The following is a 22350-nucleotide window of genomic DNA, read 5'->3' on the forward strand; positions in this document are numbered from 1 at the left end:
CACTTTCTTTTTCTTTTAATCATCACATTAACTTCTTTTTTCAAAAAGCAAGCAAGTTATAGCACATTAAATTAAATAAAACCAAGAGGTTCCCGTAGAGTACTACGGACATAGAGGGTGCTAATACCTTCCCTTTATGTAACTAACCCCCGAACCCTAAATCTTTTCAATATGGGGTGTTTTGAACTTTTTCCCCTTTTCCTTAAAAATTAAATGTTCGGTCGTGAAATAAATTAGTGAGTCAAAAGCTAATCAAATAGCCTTGATCTCCAAAAAATGACGCGACACACTTGTTTAAAATTTCAAGAGAGCGTTGGGATCAACAATGGACCAATATACTATAGGATCGTAAGTAAGTGAGACACTACACTTAGGTCATATCTCTCTTATATATTCAATATTCATTAAATTTAAAATAAATGTGAGACAAACGACTCGCGTTTGAACCCATCAAATATCAATGCTATGTTTTTAAGATATTTGAGAAAATAATCTGTCTTTAAGAAAAATTGGTGGATTACAACTACATAAATTATACAAATTAAGATATTTCTTATAGGTGGTGTTGTGAATTCAACAAAAATGTGAAACAAATGACAATGGAAACTAAACAATCCAAGTAAACAATTCTTCAGCACAATCATATCAGAGACAATAGATAAAGGGAGTATACAAACACCAACATTGTTTACTCAGTTTAATTGAAATTGACTTAAGTTTAACGAGACAGTAGTTCTCATATTCTCACTATCAAAGAAACACAAAAGAGTTACAAAAATTAACTTCCGATGTTTAACATGAACAAACCCTAATTTTTATGGATTCATTTTCTATCATGAGAGTTGCACAAGTGACCAAGAAATCATCTTTGATTGTTCACCAAGAGTAATCCTTAATTTCTCTTGTTTACTCTATTAAACCTCAGAGATTTTCACGCAATAACTCATTAGAGGAAGTTTGAATCTTTTCCTTAATGATTCCTATAACTATCAAAGGTGTACAATATGATTTTCAATCTAAAAACCTAGCCAAAAGCACTCAACACAAGAGCCTTCATCTCCCTCTTTGTGTTACCTCTTGTTCTTGAACTCAGGACTCAGCCCAAAAGTGATTTATTGTGCTGTTTAAGTACAAGCACATAGGAGGAGTACCTGATATGACCAAAGTGATTAACCAAGGTAATGAGAAACCCATCGAATCTAATAAAAGTTTGAAAGAAAAAAGAAAAAAAAACGAGTAAATTAACAGGACATTATTTTGTAGCTTGGATTATTCGTGTCGATTCCATGGTAGTATTTTTTAAATTTTCTTTTATGTTTTCATCCTTTTTAATTTGTTTAGGGGACTCCTTTTTAATTATTGTATGGTCTCTTTTAATGATATAAACAAAAGCAAAGCATCGTCTTCCACACATGAAATGACCATATGATATGAGAGCTGGATATATGCAAAGAAAGCTGAAATTCTATTGAAGTCCTAACACAACCCCTAGGTAGGACTTAGGAGAAGAAGAGAGGTGAGGGATGAGGTCAATGCAAATTTCGGATGACCCACGTTTTGTACTTTTAAATAAAATTGAACTCCTAATTGAGATATTTGTTCTTTTTCAAACTCTGTCACTGAATAAAGAGGACGTGGTTTCTTTTATCCACTGTAGAGTCCGCATATTAACAATTAAAGTGAATAAATGTTTGCCGTTAGATCAGAAAATTGTGTGGACAAGATTTGGTGTCAACGAATTCGATCCTAACTCATATATATATATATATAAAAGAGGGGAGAACTTTGGAGGGAAAGGGAGAAGGGAAATATTAGGAAATCCCTCACTTTTTTTGGAGAGTATTTTTTTTTTGTAGGAGTGTGATGAAAATACTGTCTTTTGACAATGTTTGAATATACTATCTTTGACTTCGTATGTTTTGACAGTATTTTTTTTTTTTAAAGTATATAAACAAGGCGTAATGCATTTGAAAATTAAGGAAATTTGTCTATCGAGTTCATTTATCAGAAGGAAACTTTTCACACCAACAAGAACTTGGATAAATATCCATTTTAACGCATATTCATCCAAGCAAAACCAACATTATTTTTCTTCATGTGCTCATTGCGTTTTGGAATAACTCCGTTCACGTGACAGTCATATTCGAATTTTGGTATTTAACTAAGTTAAAGGAAAGCACATTTCTTTGGAAATGATTATAATTGGTGATTCATTTCCACTAAACTTATTACAATTAAAAGCCGAAATTCAAGGATGATTAATTGATATAAAAAAAACATTATGGATACCAATATATAGGCAATTTTTGGGTGCGGATCAAGTTTGCCCATCAACATATATATACACCCTACTCTAATTCCTACACAATTATTAGTTCCAATATTGGTCACTAATTAGATTAGTACATTCTCTTAACACAGTTGGGACATATATAGATATGAGTTGTGCTAATAACATTCTCTTTAGAACACTTTTTTTAGTATTTACTTTTTTATTGGTCTAAATCATTGTGAATGTACACTTTAGAAATAGAACCTACACAAAGTGGTGGGACATGCATGAATTTCATCCAATAAAAGAGTAAGTGATAAAGAGAGTATTCAAGTGTTGTTGGCATTCCTCATGTATATATATACATCCTACGCTAATTCCTAAGTAATCTTGATCCATATCTTAAAAAGGATTTGTTACGATACACCCACTTGTTTTTAGAATGAGTATTTTAGCATGTGATAACTAAAAAGTTGGCAAATACATCCTAAGATAAGATACACATTTAGGGATACATCCTAAGATAACAAATCCCTAAATAAAATCTACTCCGCATTCATAAAAACACGCATTCTTTAAAGAGACTTTGTTGGAAATAGAGAGAAAATAGGGGGAGGACTTTGGAGTTTGGAGTGTGAGGGGGAAGGGAAACATATGGGAATCCCTCACATTTTCTTGGAGAGTATTTGTTGTAGCCTTGTAGGAGTGAGATGAAAATACTATCTTTTTATTTTAAGGATTATATTAATAAGTGTCCTTATGATACTTTTTAAGAAGATAAAAATAGAAATGATTGATGAGAGTGGCTAAAATTGCTTCTAATCTATCTTTTATTCTTAGTTATTTCAAGAAGAACATGTTTCACACTTTGAAGGATTTTGCCTATACTATACAATTACTTTCAATCTAATATATTTTTACCAAATTTATTTCCTTAATCAGTGTTCCAGAGACACTTGTTAGCATTTTTCTTTTAAAAATAATCAAAAAGTAATTCTACATTTTATTTTATTTTATTTTTAGGAGAAATGATATTTATACAACTATTTTTTGACAACTTTATCAAAAAGTATATTCTTATTCTCTCTCTTCCTTTTTCTCTCTCTATTTTTTGGACCAATGAGGAAAGAGCCAATGAAAATTGTCATCAAAGTTGTATCAAATGGTTGTACATATATCACTACTCTATTTTTAGTGTGACCAAGACTTGTTACCATAGTCTTGTGACCATGGAACACTTGAATCAATTTCTGATGGCCGGATTGGTGGTTACAAACAATACAACTTGCACTAAACATACAACAATCATTATCCTAAGAAGCCTAGTTAGACCATGAAAAATTCTTGCATATCCCTATGGTATAGGCCACTGATGGAGCCGTACATTGTGGGGTCACATTGTGCTTCAATGGAGTCAAGTATTTGGCTATTTGCAAAAGCTAAAGCCTCCTCGATCAAGTATCTTGAATTAACAATTGAGAGAGTATGTGGCCAGAAAACTAGTTGTGAAAATATGCTAGAATGACCTTATGGTATGGTATGCATCTTAATCTAATATCTTAGGAGAATGATAATTGGCTACAAGCCAGAGAATCACAGAGAAGAAATTCACTAGAATCGAATTTAGAGACCAAAAAGAAACTAAAACTTGAGAATTTTTTGGATATTAAACGCAGGATTTGATAACTTTGATGAGTCACAAACAAAGGTGAAGTATATGTAAAAGATGAAATACTTTCCAGCAGAAAAGTTAGCAATGTTAATCAATACTATGATTTTTTTTCTCTAATCCTTTGTTACTACCAATCATAATAACACTAACAAAGGGTGGGACCAGTTCAAAATTCATTCACATAAATTCTCTATTGAGTCACGCGGAAGCTCATATACCACATGTTAGTTATTCTAATCCAAATTCCAAATGGTTTTGTTTGGACCTTAGAGAAAGATTAAACATCTTTTAATGATAGTGTTATTGATTATAATATCCTCACAAAACCAAAGATAGGGTAAAGGAGATTCCAAATTCTGTGTTCCCATTGTCAGAGCACAATTTTATAAGTATTAAGGTGCTCTTGGAGTCTTGAGCTTTATAAAACACGATCCTAAATAATAATAATGAGGATTTTACATCACTGCCTTCACAACCTCTGCTTTTTAGATAACTGTAACTTTGACTATAAGCTACATGAAGAAGCTGGTTTTTCCTACAGTTTCTTCACCCTTACATTGTCTCCCTAATGTTTCCCAATTGTCTCTTTTCAACCTAGTAATGCTTCGTAATGCATTCAGAGCTGTACATAATCAAACTACCAATAATCTTCACAGACATAATTAACCCTAAGAAAAGAGGCAATGGTTTAATGAATCCCTCTATTGAGCAGCAACTCAAGATTCAAACAATCAAACCTACAAGCAAGTTGGATAGTTCTTTGTTCAATCGGTTGAACCAACCGATTCAGTCTGGTTTTTAAAAACATTGATACCAGCAAGCTAAATGTAGACTTTCTTTGGAAAGGAAATATTTTTGTTCAGCGGTATCAAACAACTCGCACCCTAAAGTAAAAGGTTGTGTATAACTAGAATCTCTTGGAAACTTTTAAATGGAATTCCTGATTAATTTAATTATTACCTTACTGGCAGAGATGCTTTCAAAAGTGTGTAAATTTTTAAAATAATGGTTAATGACATAATATTAAAACTTGTATGGTTGAGTAGTTTATGATTTGATCTTATCACAACGTTGTTATTTTCACTGAAAGTTGATTTTGACACCAAGTAATTAAACTTGAAACGTATGTACTTCAAGATTCAAGATTGGGAGACTTTCGCACAAAAAATATGTGCTAAAAATCGACATATACCTTAAACATGTTGAGAGAATTGATTCATGATTTCTATACTTTTTCTGGATAATTTCAAAACTCAGCTTGGTGTTGAAAATCAAAGGTTCAAAGCCAAAGGCAATTCAATGGTATTTGTTCAATACATAAATGGAATTAAGTTAACAAATACTGAAATTAACCATATGATGAGATTCAATGCATTAGTGTTGGTATGATATGACCTAACCATACGAGAGCTAATAAATATATACAGCAACAAGTCTTCTTTTATTTAAATTATTAAATAAGGTGGTGGCTAATATCATTCGTGACATTTATCTAACATCAATCAAAATCACAATTATAATGGGCTTCTGTTCACGTCTTTGTACAGAAGATACCGTGTCGGAGTTTTCCCCAGTGCAGCATACCTGCAGACAGCACCACATGTATTAGTCCGTTTGTTGCAAGATGATATGGAAGTAACATGTAATGTAACATAATTAAGAATGTGATTTTAGCCTTGTATGCTCAAATTAAAGGGGAACTGAAGGAGGAGGGAACAATGTAGTTTGACGTAGCTTACCATTGTGGGACGAATGGCGCCATCCAAATGACATCACCAGCCTGAACCGGGTACCTATTCACATAAAAATCACAACAACAAAAAAACAATTAAAAAAAGAGATGATTCTTTGATACCAATACTCATTAGGTAAACGCGTCCTTGAAGTTACCTGAAATATTAGCCAGAGACCTGCATATAGACTTACATACTAGCTGTGGTTTTAACAAAGAGAACGTCTAGTTCTCTCAACCAAGATGCGCAAACATTCATACTTGACCAGGCAAGTTCAATGCGCCTAACACTATTACTAGTCAATATACGTCCCAAATCTAATATTCAACCCAAAAGCTCAAGATATTATATAGACATGTTAGATTTTGTATATATCAGTCGCATCACTTCCGCGTAGGGCAAACTAAAAATTCTCTTTCAATGTATTTTGGATTTACTTTTATTAATTATTAAAATATAAATGAAATATATAGTATTAAATATTATTGTACTTGTTATTTATATTTGGCTTATTGTGAACGAACCGTAATAGGTTGGACCGTTCTTATTAGTCAGCCCATTTGAGAGGTCCCTGCCTCCACTGATGAGTATATAACCTAACTATCCCATTAGGTTAGACACACTAAAAACAGAAGAACGCTCCATCAATAAGGCGGCAGAAGCATCTCTCAAAACCTAATTCTCTCAAGTCTCTATCTCACGTCTCTTTCAAGTTCATACCAATTGATAAATATTGAACAGAGGACCAAAATCATAGATATGAAAATATAGCATATTAATTAATACCATAACCGTGTACCTTGAATAGTTGAAGAATCCATAGAGACTTGAAAGAGACTTGAGAGAGAATGAAAGAATTAGGTTTTGAGAGATGCTTCTGCCGCCTTACTGATAGAGCGTTCTTCTGTTTTTAGTGTTTCTAACCTAATGGGATAGTTAGATTATATACTCATCAGTGGAGGCAGGCAGGGACCTCTCAAATGGGCTGACTAATAAGAATGGTCCAACCCCATCATGGTCCGTTCACAATAAGCCCAACATAAATAAATAACAAGTACAGTAACATTAAATATTTAATACTATATATTTCATTTATATTTTAATAATTAATAAAAGTAAATTCAAAATATTCAACAGAATATTTATTGGAACCAAAGAATGTCACTATTTTGGATTCTCTGCAACACTCAGGCCAGTATTTTTTTGTAAGGTCAGGTTTAAACTCTTACCAACTATCACCCAAACGATAAATGCCTTCTCCTTCCAATAGCAACAAACCATGCTGGTTATAATGGACCTCCTGCAAAAGCCACGACGTAAAAAAATTAAAAAGGCCTTTAAAGTAAAAAAATTAACAAACTAACTGTCTCGTAGACTCATATATGAATACCTTAACGTTAAGAAACTCTCCAGGCTGAAAATCCATTATCTGCAAGCATGGTACATCAGTTAAATTTAACTACAACTGACCGAAACCATGATAATATTAGAAAGATTAGACGGACTTTGACAAAGTAGGACCTTGAGTACATGAGAGATTTGGGCTTACATGTATATTGAAGTCGTATGCCAAAGACATTGGAAGTAGCTTTCGCAGTTCAAAAATCTGATGATGCATACGGAAAGGAATTAAAACTGTGTCTACAAATTATTCAGGCATAAAATTGCAATCTAGCTTACCAATAGGAGGGGAGGAGGGAGAGACTTAAACAAAACTCCAAGACTTGGTTATTGAGTATACGCCTCAAAAATGGGGCATTCTAATCACAAGTGAATAATCTAAAGCCTATCGTAGAGTGGCTTGACTTGTGCCAATTATAAACATGAACTGTCAGATTATCTTGAATAAGATATATAAATCGTTGAGTAAGATACTTCCAGAAAATCCTAACATTAACATTTTCAGAGTAGTTAAATACGAACTCTCAGATTAATGATAGTGACCTGAACCCAAACCATTTAAGAATTGCTTCAGTCAATGACATTAACACTGATAATAGTGGGGCATTAATTTTTCGATTAACTATCATCATATATTGAAAAAATATAATTGTTGAATTTAAACAAAAAAGAAGAAATAAAGCACAATGCCTTCCAGAATATGGGAACAACGTACCTCCCCTGGAGTTTCAAGGAGTGGTTGTTTATCCGTCGAATTAACTAGTGGCTCTGTGACATGATTTGACAGATGAGCATACCTGACAGGTTATTTACATTACTCATGTGACTGCCGGCAATTTGAATTAATGCAACAAAATATACTCAACCCTTGAACGTTCTACAAAGTTTTATTGTGACTACTTGTCAAAGAATCTTCAAATGTGAAATGGGTTCACCAATGCATTTTCAATAAAATTAACTACATGATTTCTCATTCTGATGAATGGTCAGGTCATGCGGATGATGCATTTTTTATAAATCATAAAAGGGTGGAGGTACAAAGTACAAACCTTCGTTCAAATACCACAATAATAGCAGGTGCGTCGGATTCAATTGAATGTTCGAAATTTGGAGGAAAATAAGCATATGAATCAACCTGGAATTGATAACATGGCGTAAAAAATTCTTTTAGCCTTGCATGCATGTATAAAAATAAAACATCGCATGCATGTACCTTGAATGATATAAACATGAATTAAATAAGTATAACTTTAAAGCCACATCACACGCTGTTGATTCTTATATTCTTTTTCTTATATAAAAATAAAACATTGCATGTATGTATCTTGAATTTAAACCCAATGCAAATGACACGGGACTTTGTACCCTAAATAATAAAACACATTTTTGAAGTTGTTAGAGCGCTGGATAATGAACTTGATGTAAGAAGTGAGGTTGAACAAAGCATGAACAGCTATTCGGCATGGATCTGGAAGGGTTGTATTCGTAAGAAAAAGAAAGGTGTAAGGGGGGAGAACTGCAGAAGTAGTTCCGAATTCCGATGCTAAGTTGGCAAGTAGATTAGGTCATGCAGTGTGTTGTATGGATGGGAGTAGATTGAGGCTAGTAAATTTTTGGGTTGTTAAAGACAGAAAAGTACATTTTTTCTCTGAAGAGCCGAGTCTCTGGTTTCCATTATGAGAGATTAGGATCTACGTTTATTGATTTTTAATAATATCTTACACCAGTTATTGTTCCTGGTGTTCCATCAATGGTTCCAAATTCCAATAATCCACAGATCATGGACTTTCCAGGGATAGAGACCAGTAGCTGGTCCGTGCTATGTTTGACCTCAATACTGACATCATGGTCATTATCCAGTGTAGTGCTTTATGAGAAACAGACCTACTTATGGGATTCAAATAATGAGCTAGATCAGAGTGTAACCAAATTATCTGAAACAGTGTTACAGTGATAAAAATGTTATGCATTTTTCCTGAAACTAATTAATTAATACTGCACTTCTTCCACGAGTATAAGTTTATAAACAATAGTGAGAGGAAATGATATATACATACATATACATATAATTATTAGAAAACTAATTATAAAAGTCCCCAAAACTAGTATCAGACTGACAGGATCGCTTCATATGCATAACAATCATAAACTTATCACCTTCAGTATATGGCTCTCACCATGAGCACTGGTGACTGTGACAGCACCGTGGAGCACAAAGATGAATCTGCACAGAACAATCTTATAAATATATCAAACATGCATGAGCTAGAAATGATGTCAAATTGTCAATGGTTTGGAGCATCATGGAAATGGAACTGGGAGCAGTAGAACTCAGAAATTGAAAAGATGAAGGAACTAGTTCAAAACCTCTCTACATCATGCAGGGGAAGTCCTGATCTTGAATTTTCTGCAAAAGTGGTAAAGCAGAAATCAGTAGCATACCAACTAAACCAGTTGCAGTTACAAACTTTAAATTGCACAGTACATTAAAAGATTAAGAGTCACAGATGAAATGTCAACAAATGCAAGTTAAGGGAAAGTGTGAAGGTGTGGTTGGAGGATATAATGACAATTGTAACCCGATATTACTACGATCTCTAAAAAGAGAAGCAGATAAGATATAGCCAAACAACAACAGAAATAGAGCAAAAATACAATGAAATTATGTTACCAGACAGGAGAGTGGTTACAAGACAGTTAAATAAACAAAGCACCAGATGTGACGCACAAATCATGCAAGAAAGATAGTTTGCTATAGTGCAGTTAAAAGAAATGTCGTTTATGAGACAAGTAGAAGTGACTGTGAATGATGAAACCTGATTTTCTGACATTCACTATTCCATTTACAACATATTTTTCTTCAACTGTCTTTCTAAGCGCTCAAAACTTTCCATAATATTTGATCTAATGTGTTGCAGAGTCTTTTACATATGCTTAACATATTCAAGGAAGGAAAGAAGCCTCATAAATATTATCAATCATTGTATGGTATATGACGTGAGCAGAAAATGACATTGCAAAGTTAGTATTTAGCAAATATACACGGTTTGGAACTCCACCTTGCCGAAACAAAGTTTCATCACAAAATAAATATAATATATTCTGTGTAGTGAAACATAATCAAACCTTTCAGCTTTGCTAGGTACATTATAAAGTGTGAGCCCATTTCAGGTGATATTAAAAATGCCCCCGATGTATTGATCCTGCCAAAGCCAATATAGTTACCACACAGGAAGAGGATTAAACACCTTAACCAAAACGAAATGAGGATATTCAAGAGTTACCAATCAGGCAATGGGCCATAAACATGACTTTCTGGTGATATCAAAGCATGATCTCTCTTATAGACACTGCGTGTGAATCCAGGCAAATCTGACAAACAAAACCACATTAAAGTCAGTTCAATACAATTTAACCAAATATTTTTGTTTTAGAAAATAAATCGAGACTCAACAATAACAAGACCATAAGATCCAAAAGATATTTTGATATAGTTAACAAATAAAACAAAGATCAGATCTCAAGCAAGTATCCAAATAATAACGCTTGGTAGTTGGGTGTCACGTTTCACCACTTGGTTCAATTCTTTCAGTAACCAAAAATAACAATCTTATAGTAATTGTGAAGTTCACAACTTTATCTAGGGAGTGGCAAAGAATCAACCATAGAAGATGGCATTAACTTCTTGAGTTTCACCAATCTCACAAGCCTACTAGGAAATGTCCAGTTATATATGTTTTTTAACACCTTCGTCTAGCTATATGTGCATAACTAGTTTACAACTATAATGTATTTCATATTTACTAGAAGACTCCCTCCTCTATCATGAAAACAAACATAAAACTCCCTTTTATTGTAATGTTGACAAGACTAATTAGAATTGCAAATTAAGCCATTAGCTCGTAGATATTGTACTCAGATTCTAGTGTTTAGGTGCATATAACACATTCATTTGGTGTGGTTAAAATGGTCAGGTACGAAAATGAACTTTGAATTAAACTGCAAAGTAGGAATGCCATTTGACTGCAAAAGCAGCTTACTTGACGAGCTTAATCAAGTTGGTAGAGTCAGTTTTTATAATAAAATGGATAAAAAATTATAACATTCCCAGACAAACAAACATTTAAAAAATTTATAGATAAAAAGTGCTTAATTGAGCAAGTTATATCGACGAATCTAGTACATAAAGGTTATTTGGATTAATCTACTGTCATAACCACATGTGAGACTCGGTTTGGGAGAACTCGGAAAAGGTTTATGACATGTGTATAAGCTATTTTCAGTTTATTTCCACAGGCTCTCCGAGATAACTAATGAAACAGTTTGGCTTTATTTAATATTTTGTTATAAGTAAGAACTTAAATGATAAACGCTTATGTTATAAGTGCTTAATTAAGTTGTTTATCCAAAAAATTAGCAAGTCGAGATTAGTTTGATACTTTGATTATCTCCATTCCACCTTAGTTGCAATGAAATAACCAACGATTATTCGGTAGTAATTGTTTACTTCTATCTTCATTAACCATTTGATTCATATATGAAAATAATACAATCGGTGAAACAAAATGTTACACTTACTTTGAAGGTTAAGAGGAGATAGAGTGGAGTCATAAATTTTGGAATAAAGAGGCTTCGATTTTGATTCTTTGCTAAGCACAGAAGGTGCAGAGCAAAACCCTTCTTCTTGGGCCAATGAATACCTAAACAACCCTGAAGAGAAAGAAAAAAAACATAAATGAAGCTTTCAACGATACATAGCTTGGGTTAGCAACGAAGGTGGAGAAGAGATAGTACCGGAAATGAGGAGAAGGAGAAAGATAGTCCGCATTTTGAGAGTGGACACTGGATAGTGACGATGACTCGTGTCACGGAAATGTTTCAATTCGCATGCCTTAGCAAAATACTATAGGCCAAACAATAAAAATCGTTTTGGACGTGGTCATGAATGTATATCTGGCTACTAGTCTCTATTCGTTGGAGAAAGAATTCATAATTTATTTATCCATGTCTTGGTTAAAGTACTAAAATAAGTCTTTTTTTTTTTTTTTTGCTTTCGCTCCAATTTCCGATCCATCAAAGGTGGGCGACTAATTCGGCTCATGCATAGAAGCATGTACACTGGCCAAGTGTTGTTCCCTCTGGAAATCGAACTCGGTATTTCCCGGATACGTCCTTGGAAGGAGCTCCTTGTCACTGGAGCCCAAGCAACTTGGTTAAGTACTAAAATAAGTTAGTTTACATCGAAAAGTGGTGTAATTATTGCTAAGAAAAAAGTAAATACTTGTATTTCTAAGACAACATTTTTATTAATAGAATGTTTAACCATTGTCTTTAGGGCACTGGTTAGCAACACCCTTAATTTATATATCGTTATAAAAAATTATTTCTTAAGAGAGAATCTTATAATATTTTAAACATTTAAAAAAAATATGAAAAAATATTATGGTTACACATAAGTTAGCTTAAAAGTAAAGACAAAAAGTGGTGATGGAAAAAAATTTAGAGAGTAAAAGTTAAAGAAATTTTTTAAAGGAACTAGAACAAAAAGGTCGATACATTTATATGGGCAAAAACATGTTTAACCCTAAATTTATAGGTTTGCTATAATACAATCATTCATTTTTAGGAAGGTCTGTTTTAGCAACTACGTTTTTACGAGAACTCTTCAGGTCCTTTTTCATTCTATTTCTTCCATCTATTTCTTTTTTATCCATCTTCTCTCACAAATTTGCATGGGTTTACGTTTCCGACGCCGATGCCGTCGGCGGGATTGAGCGTTATCTCGGTATGTTTAACCTAAAAGCTAGAAAGCATTCACTAAACATGTCACATGACCTACCATTTTGCTGAAGACTTTCTCTCTTACACACAGTTGTTTGCTCCAACCAAACCCTTAACCAGCGACGTCGACGCAACCTTTTTTTTCATGTTTAATTCAATGAAGTTTATTAAATTGTTTATTTTAGTATAACTTTTCTTAGTTGATGGAATATGATAATATAACTAAAATGTTTCCATGTTGTTGGGACTCAACGGAATACATACAGATCGAATTAGTTATATCAATCTTGCTACTGTTTAAGGTTGATCCATTAATTACGTACGTATTCCAATTAAATTTAAAATTATCCAGAGAAACAAGGTCGAATGAAATAAGAATTGAATATATTTTAAACCAAGAGAGTTTGATGCTTGATTGTTTAATAAATTGATATGCCAATAAACCTAACCTCCTTTAGAATTGTAGGTTTTAAACTAAGGAAAAGTTGTGTGAAAAGTGGGACGGAATATAAACATAGAATCGTAGGTTTTAAAGGAATATAACACATGGGTTTTTAGTCCAAGTGAAAATGTGTTGGTTGCTAAAATAGACTTTCATAAAAATGAATGGGTCTACTGTAGCAAACTTCAATATATATACACACAAACATTTGAGGATGTTATTAAATTTCTATACATTTTGAAAAATCAACTATTTGTTTTCTTTTAGTATAGGTCATCAATGTATTTGTTGACTATACATAACTAATTTATTATCATTGTATCTTCTAGACATTGTTTAGATATCCCTCAATTGTTGTTTGAAACCAAACAATGATTCAACATTTTCATAAATTATAAAATATCATCATCGTTTTGAATCATGTAACTCTTAACATTCAAAGTTGCATTCAATGATAGAAATGTATTTACAATTTTGGCATACACATATTCTAGACGTGACATCATCAATTTATACATTATTAGTTATAAGTAACATCTAATTTTGTAAACAGTCCAAATTACTATAAAACAACAATAATTAGAATTAGGCCAACCCAAACACAAAAAGATAACAATGAAAATACTACAACAACATATATGTATAAATTAAATCACAAATAAAACTTTCATGTCAACTTTCTCATTTAAATAAAGAGAAAAATAAGTTGTTTTAAACTTTGTTTTATGTTAATTTATATAGTTTTCAATGGTTAAAATTTCTTTTTAATTAGATATCTAAGATGAATGTTATGAACAAATTAATATTTTTTTTTGGTCTTATGAACAAATTAATATTGATTGTGTATCAATATGAATTTGAGGTTTAATACCTTTATCTATTTCTCATTAATCGATCTTTTATATTTGTATAAAAATAACTCACCTATATTATGATTTCAATTCAACAAGATCGATTTACTCAAAAATGACATACAATTATCAAATTAAATAAAAACAAATGATTGAATCTAAAAAAGCATTGTAAATAATCATAAATACTCAGACTGCATAATCACAAATAAATAACCTATCTCTAATTTTCTTTATATCTCAAAAATAAGCAAAATATATGAGCTATGATCAATACGAAAGATGTATTATATGAGTGTTTCGGTGTCGTACACGCCTAATCTTCCATCGATATGAAACAAAACATAAGCAAAGATATCATATGACCAAAATAAGCAAAACATATCATATGAAGCAATTAACTAACTAATTAATTCATTAATTAATTAAAACAAAGATGTATAAACTATTATAAAGAAAATCAATTTTAGTAACTAATGTAACAACCCGATTTTTGTTAGATTTATTTTTTAATTATTTTATTGTGTGTTTAATTGTGCTTGTGTGTGAATATTCATCATTGGGTGCATTTTCATGGGTTTTCGTGCTAGAGGGGTAAATTAGTAATTTGGTAGTAATTAGAATTATACCATTAAGTGACCGTTGCTAGTGTTTTACCGTTAAGTGACCGTTAACAGTATTTTACCGTTGTAAGTGTAGAGACATTTTGGAATTGAGTTGGAGTAGGTTAAGTCCACTAAGGTTTAAGCCCATTAAGAGAATAGACTATTTAAGACTTGTCTTAAGAGAAAATATCACACAATTTTCATTACATAAGATATTTTGAGAGAGGTAGAGAGAGAAAGTGAAGGAAAAAGGGTTAGAGAAAAGAGGAGCTTGAAGATTCAAGAATTGGAGAGTTCCTAGGAGCTAAAGTGAAGCTTGGGCTAGGAATTGGTGATAATTAACGTAAGGGGGTTAGAATTCATCATAATCATTTTTAGTGTAAATTTTCAATTGTGGTATGAATAAGTGCTTAATTGAGTAATTGATTAATTGTTAGAATTTGTGCTCCAATTATGATAATATATTTGAATGCATGAAGTTGTTGATAATTGAATTGTTGTTAGTGAAATTTCATGTTCAAAGTATGAGAAAGTGATATATGTTGAATTATGCTCAAATTGTTGAATTATGCTATGTTGTTGTTGAATTGTGGCAAGAGTCATGTTCAATTGATGTTGTTGTTGCTAAGTGATGTTGTTGTTGATGAATCATGGCTTGGGTATTCATAACTTATGATTTGTTGATGAGAAATGAGTTGTTGTGGGTGGTTTTGTGAAATTGGTGCAAATGTCATTGGTTTCATGTTTGTTGTGTTGTTGTGAATCAATTTAGTTATATTGACCTGTAAACAAACTCTGGAAACACTTTCGGGCATTGGGAGATCAAAATTGGGGGTTTTGGATAAAAAGGGGTTGAAACCCGTAATATTTTTCTGCAGAATTATGACTGTTCGCTTAAGCGAAGGCTAAGCGAACATGTAATTGAACAATCACAGTAGGTTCTGTGAGTAGTTCGCTTAAGTGAACAGCTAAGCAAACTTTAGCTGTAGCTTCTGGAACTTGTTCGCTTAAGCGAACAAGGTCGTCGCTTAAGCGAACGGGCCCAGTTTCAGCCACTTTTGATTTTTATTCCGGACTTTAGGGGGCCAATCCGAGCTTTGAAAATTGATTCTTTCAACTTGTTTAACATCTGTTTGAACTCCTAAACCTACTGGAACATGTCTAGCTTACTTAAATTGGGATTTTCCGTTTTGGGTTGAAACTTGCATATTTTGGGAATTCCGGATTTTGATGAATTGAACTTTTATGAAATGAATGAGACTACAAGTTAAACCTACAGCTCAAATAGACTTAGGTAAGACTTGTAAGGTTGGTCAAACACCTTAATCATGTTTAACATAAATTTCAGGCGGGAATGTGAAAAATGTTAATTTGGGTTATATCACACGAACTTAAGTTATTCTTTGAACTAATGCCTAATAGTTTGTAAGTGGCTTAAGCTCTTAATTACATGATTGATTAAGATTGTTTGGCGAGTTTCCAAACTTTATATTGTTACCTTACTTGAGAGTTATCAATGTTGGTCGTTTGCCACTTGATACGGTTTTATCGGAAGTGATTCCTTTAAGTTAATTAACTTATGACCTTTTGTGACTAGTTTCATATAACTGCATGAAGATGTGTGAATGATTTGTTATATGAAGGATATGATATTTATCATGTGATGTTGAATGTTTCCTTACTTGAAATATGAGAATAATTGGAGTGGTGAAACTATATGATGTTGAATGATGTTGATGATTATTGATGATTATGTGATGATGACTCTTATTTGAATTATGACTTGAATGTTGTGTGGACGTAATTTCTTGATAATGCAAATGTTGTGGAGATGATCAATATATTTGAAAGTTGTCATTTATATTGCTGTGAAAGTTGAGGTGATTGCATTGTTGAGTCCTTACTTGCATGTCCATGCATCATAGTCATGTTGACTCTTGTGGTTGTAAAAGGGTTGAGCTCTTTTACTTCGGTGATTATGTAAGACGGGTGTGAAATCTCACATACGATGTTTTTGTTACATCGAAGGTGACGACCTTGAGGTGATTCGGTACCACATGTATTTGTGTGTTTAGGGACATAACATTTTGTTGCATGAGTTCTAAGTGTGGAATAGTTGACATACTTGTGGTTGTGAGTGATTGATTGTGATATTTGTATTTATCATTATGAATTATTATTGAGATTCATTAATCATGTCAATTATTTGGAACTTGAATTGTTTTATTCATGTCTAACTGTTATGTGGATTGTGATGATGTAATACTTACCCTAGTGGTTTTGACCGCCTACCTGTCTGTATGGATGGGTAGACGTTGTGCAGGATTAGTTGCTCCGGTGAGTTGATTGATGTTTGGTTGGATATCGGGAGCTATCTCCGGTATCGGTTTAGTATGGTCTAGGATAGACTCCGATCTAGGCGTCTGTTTGTTGGTCTAGATTATTTGTTTGGATTATATATTCGTGTTGGAGATTTACCCATTGTTGGGATATGGAGATCATTTATGTTGATGTATTATTTGATTCATGACATGCATGCTTCGAAGTATTTTGGTTTATATCCACTGCGACTGTTAAGATTTTTATACATGCATGTTGAATTTGGATTTTCTATGATGACGTAGCGTCTATTTCTTGAATAATTGCCTTATTCACGTGTTTTATCGCTTTAATAGAAATAGGGCGTAACAACTAATCTTCAAGAAACAAACATATAACAACCTAGGGATCATAACGATGCTCTCTTGGACAATATTAAGCGTGATCCCTTTTCTCAGCTACGCGTCGCGCCTCTTACTCCTCTCTTTCTTTGTCCTTCTTAGGTCTTCAACAAAGATAGTCTTTACACAGAGATCAATGCCTCTTTTAGTGAATGATAATTTTGCAAGATATGACTTCATATTATCAATTCTTTTCTCGAGATCGTCATCTTTGAGTTTGTTGAAATTATCGCACAATTCTTCTGAGGCCTTGAAGACACTTACCTCCGCTAAGATTTTCGTGTTTCAACTTCTCTTTGTAAAATCTGAATTATACCCTTGAGTTTGTGACATCCATCCAATATATTTGCTTTGTTTCTAGTTAGAGTATTCTTTATGCTGATAATTCGCTATTGAACTTCTCTATCATTTCACTAGTTGATGAATTGAAACAATGGCGCATTTCTTATGTTATCTCGTTTTCATAACTTAACATCAAAGAAATTTAGCGCAGCGACAGATTCAAGATTCTCACAGTCAGCGAGGACTTTCTTTTCTTTAGTCTCAATCTGTCGATTTAGTTTGCAATCTGTTAGTTTGGGGAGGAAGTTCACAATAGGCTCGCCAGTTATAATTTATCATGCCAAAGACCTAAGACAAACAAAAAGTAAATTACAGTCACACCAATTTATCAACAAAAATAAACAACAAGATAAACCCATATTATATATAAAGAAAATAACTTTTTCATCTCTTTTGAAATAGCTTTTTATCTTTTCAAAAATGCTATGAATTTGCAATACAAATAACACATGTAACAAATAAATTAGAATAAATATAAATATTAAAGAAATGTAACAAACAAAATACGAATATATATATGATTTTTTTCCTTTATCATTTAATAATTGTAACAAATTAGATGAATATATTTATACTTGCTTATTCATTGTCCCAGTTATACCCTTAAACAACTTTTTCTATAATAAAGATTGTTGTTGGTGTCGTTAAAAAAATAATTTAGATCATATTTTTTTGTATATCGTTGGTGTCATTGAAATAGATAATCATTGTTAGGTTAATTTTGTTATAACTTGAAAGCAACAAATATTTATATTTTTAGTTTTAATCAAAATCAAAATTTCATTAAACAAATTAACCTATTGAATTAAAGATCGAGGGTGTTGCAATATTTATAATGAATCATAAAAAGTTATATTGTACATTTTGTTCCACACTTAAATTGTGAAATAATTGTCTATATCTTTTTTAGGAGATCCACCGTTTCAACGACTTCGCATATGTTATTATTGAAAAATTGTGCAAACAATTTCTAAGGCACAACATATAATTTTTTTCTAAAAGAAATTGAGAGATTAGAAAGTTGGGTGCCTTTTCAAATCCACAAATTTTTCAGAGTTTATTATAATAACAAAAGGTAAATTTTATGTGAAGAACCATAGAAAACGCATATAAGAAAATGTGATTTGATAAATATTCTTGTTGCTTATATTTAATATTTAATGATGTGTTATTGTGATAATCTATAAAATCACCAAAATGCTAAAATTATATTTTCATTGAGATTAACTACAAATCATGTTAATAACTCTAGATCTAAATTATCTTTAAAATTTAAAAAAAAACTCTAGATCTAAATTTAACAAAGGGAATTTTAAATAAATAGTTAAAAAAAAATCAACCAAAACAATAAATTTATCGCATTAAACTAGATGTACTATACATTAAACTCAATCTCTCGATATCACATCAAAATCAACCCAATTTTCCTTCTTTCACATGTCACCCAATTAACATCACTGACTTGTCTTTAAACATACATACGACAATTTAGTAATGAATACACTCAAAGTAGACACATTAACTACATTATCATGTTTTTTTGTTATGTATAAAATTAGTCAAAGAGGTTTGTAATAAGAAACGTAGGCAGTAAATAATCATCACAAATCCAACTTCATAATTAATGTTTTATTCATATATTAAAACAATCTTTGTTACAATACATGTGAAACAATTCCTACTTCTATCGATCATGACAAAGAACATAATAACTACATTAATAAATGTATTATACATATCCTTAAGATTAAAAAATACATAAATCAACAAAGTTATTTTATCAATTCAGATTTAGAGGCTAAAGTATGATGCAACTGCCACACTTCGGTGAAAAATGGAAAGAAATTGAAATAATAGAGAACATGTTGTCGATGAATATGAATTTTTAAAAATCAATTAAGGATAGGGTGATGCTTTTTTTTTTTCACAATGAAGGAAGCAAGAAAAAAGTAAATTATAAATCTATAATACTTATGTCTTAATGATGTTTGAATTACTAGTGTTAATGTTTCAGTTATGGGTGTGCAGCCAACGACAATAAAACTCGTGTTTAACATTAAATTATGTTTTATTGTTTTAATAGATTTATTATAGTAGGTAACAAAACCAACAGCCGTACACAACTTGTTAATTTGTGCATGGTACACAGGTTTAACACATGTGTAAATTAAATGCCACTAATGATTTGGTGATGTTTAAGATAAATGATATTTGTACAACCATTTTGGTACAACTTTTGACAACTTTCTCTCTCATACTCACATTATATTTTTATTCTCTCTCTTCCTTTTTCTCTCTCTATTGTTTTTGACCAATGAAATGAAAGAATAGCAAGGTTGTCCCAAAAGTTGTCTAAAAATGGTTGTACATATATCATTACTCGACATTTAAAGTGCACAAATATTAAATTTTTCATCATGCAAAAGTTTTATTTTAACCATTAGATTAATCAAGAACAGAATTTTACCATGGTCTCTCATCATCTGATATCCTTCACTTTCTCTCACTATCTCATCCTCTCCTCTCTCTCCACGCTCAAGACCATAACCACCACCATGTTTAACACCTTGATCTCACTCCCTTTCTTTCTACTACCAACAACTACCATTGACGTCACCTACCACTCCACCATCACCATGAATAATAAATACATACAAAGAAGTTTGAAGAAAATTAGTGTCGCTTAACACTCAGTTCCTGGTGAGAATTAATTTGTTTGTTGATTTTATAGTGACAAGAGATCTAAAGAAATGGGCAGTGAACATGATAATGTGATGCAGATATATTATAGATATATATATGTTTGAAAAGTACACCATTATTAAATGTAGAAACCTTGAATGGAGAAGAAGATTTACGATACATCCATAATGTACATTTGAGTAGTTGAACTTGAAACATTATTTTTAAAGTGAATCTAGAAAGATGTATCATTAACTATAAATTGAATGTAATTCAAAAGGTTTTGATTTATTCAGTTTCTTATTACATTTAATGCTATAAGTTATTCGGCAAGTGTTTACTATTCATGATAAGATGTAGTACAATTGCAAAATCTGATGCGAGAGATCTAGTGCGAGAGACACATGATAAGATGTAGTACAGTTGCAAAATTTGATGGTTAATCTAAAGGCCCACTCCCCAAAGACCTTACCCTCACCAAATCTCCCATCTCTATCAAACCCAACCCACTCATACTTTCCTTCTTTCATACGACCCCCTCCCTATCAACATTATCAAATTCGGCTTCATCGACAAATTTATTGGCTCTACTACCACCGATCAATGATTCAAGAATAACAATATAATTAAGTCGATAAATCATGGTATAATCTTTGACTAACTTGATAAAATGTTTATCATAGGCACCTTAACAATTCCAAACAATTCATGACAACCGATATGAATCAAAATCGAAACATTACGAACAAAGAGGAGAGACAAAAACCAAACTCTCACAATAAGGAGAGAAAAAGACCAAGCTCTCACGATATGCAGAGCAAACAATTAAGGATTAAAAAAAAAACCATAATATGAAACCGAAGTGGAAATAATCGTTACCTTTATCATTGTCTAAAACCTATGTTTACTCTTTATAATCTAACAAAATAAATGTATATTGAGTGACAATATTACTCTAATATTAAATACAATTATTTTGATTATCTTGTGAGTATCCCTTTCATGTTTTATAAGAAAAAAATACTTCTCGTATTTTCTTGATAGATAAAAACCACTTCTTTCTACTACTTACGATTATTACTTCACATAACAATGCAGTATTTGGACTGGTTATACATATATATATATATATATGGATTTGCTAGAACACACCCACTAGTTTTTATGTGGGAGTGCTTTAGCAAAGCTACACCTTAAAGTGTATTTAACCACTTTTTAGTTATTCACTTGCTAAAATACTCATTCTAAAAAATAAGTGGGTGTATTCTAGCAAATGCCTATAAGATTTGCTAGAACACACCCATTTATTTTTTTAGAAGGTGTGTTATAGCAACATACACCTTAAAATGTATTTATTAACTTTTTAGTTATATCTTGCTAAAACACTCCCACATAAAAACTAGTGGGTGTGTTCTAGCAAATCCCATATATATATATATAGCGAAGCACGTTCTTTCACTTTTTGTTAAATTAAAATTTGTTTAATTATGATTAAATCTATAAAGTTTTGAATGATTTTTCTTATAGACATGTTAAAAATATTATAAGAAACTTTTTTTATACGAAATTATATATATTTTTTAACCTATAACGAATTAAATATGAATATTTTTAAACGCAAAAATTTCAGGATTAGAGTAATGAAATTTGGACTAAAAATCAATTTTTGAGCTAATATTTTGTGGATAAACTTTGTATAATGTTATAAATAAGTAGGTAAAAAATCATTCAAATTTTTTAAAGTTTAAGTATAATTAAACAATTTAAAACTTTTTAACAGCTAAAAATACGTGCTGAAATTATTTATTTACTAAAGGAAGGCGCGAAGAATTGAAAATGAATATTGCAT

General features: G+C 31.8%; 1 protein-coding gene across 1 annotated transcript; it reads right to left on the reverse strand.

Annotated features, from left to right (window-relative positions):
- Positions 1-5232: 5232 nt before the first annotated feature.
- On the reverse strand, positions 5233-12033 carry LOC25493588 ((S)-ureidoglycine aminohydrolase). The gene is made up of 13 exons (XM_013602128.3): positions 11873-12033; positions 11657-11788; positions 10363-10450; positions 10205-10281; positions 9446-9485; positions 9236-9302; positions 8128-8213; positions 7794-7875; positions 7227-7283; positions 7068-7106; positions 6907-6977; positions 5684-5737; positions 5233-5528 (listed from the first exon to the last, which is right to left on the reverse strand). Exons 1-13 carry the CDS (start codon positions 11904-11906, stop codon positions 5459-5461), a joined length of 897 nt encoding a protein of 298 aa, XP_013457582.1. The 5' UTR covers positions 11907-12033; the 3' UTR covers positions 5233-5458.
- Positions 12034-22350: the final 10317 nt, after the last annotated feature.

This window comes from Medicago truncatula, chromosome 4 (genome assembly GCF_003473485.1).
Source record: "Medicago truncatula cultivar Jemalong A17 chromosome 4, MtrunA17r5.0-ANR, whole genome shotgun sequence".
In the NCBI taxonomy this organism is placed as follows: Eukaryota; Viridiplantae; Streptophyta; class Magnoliopsida; order Fabales; family Fabaceae; genus Medicago; species Medicago truncatula.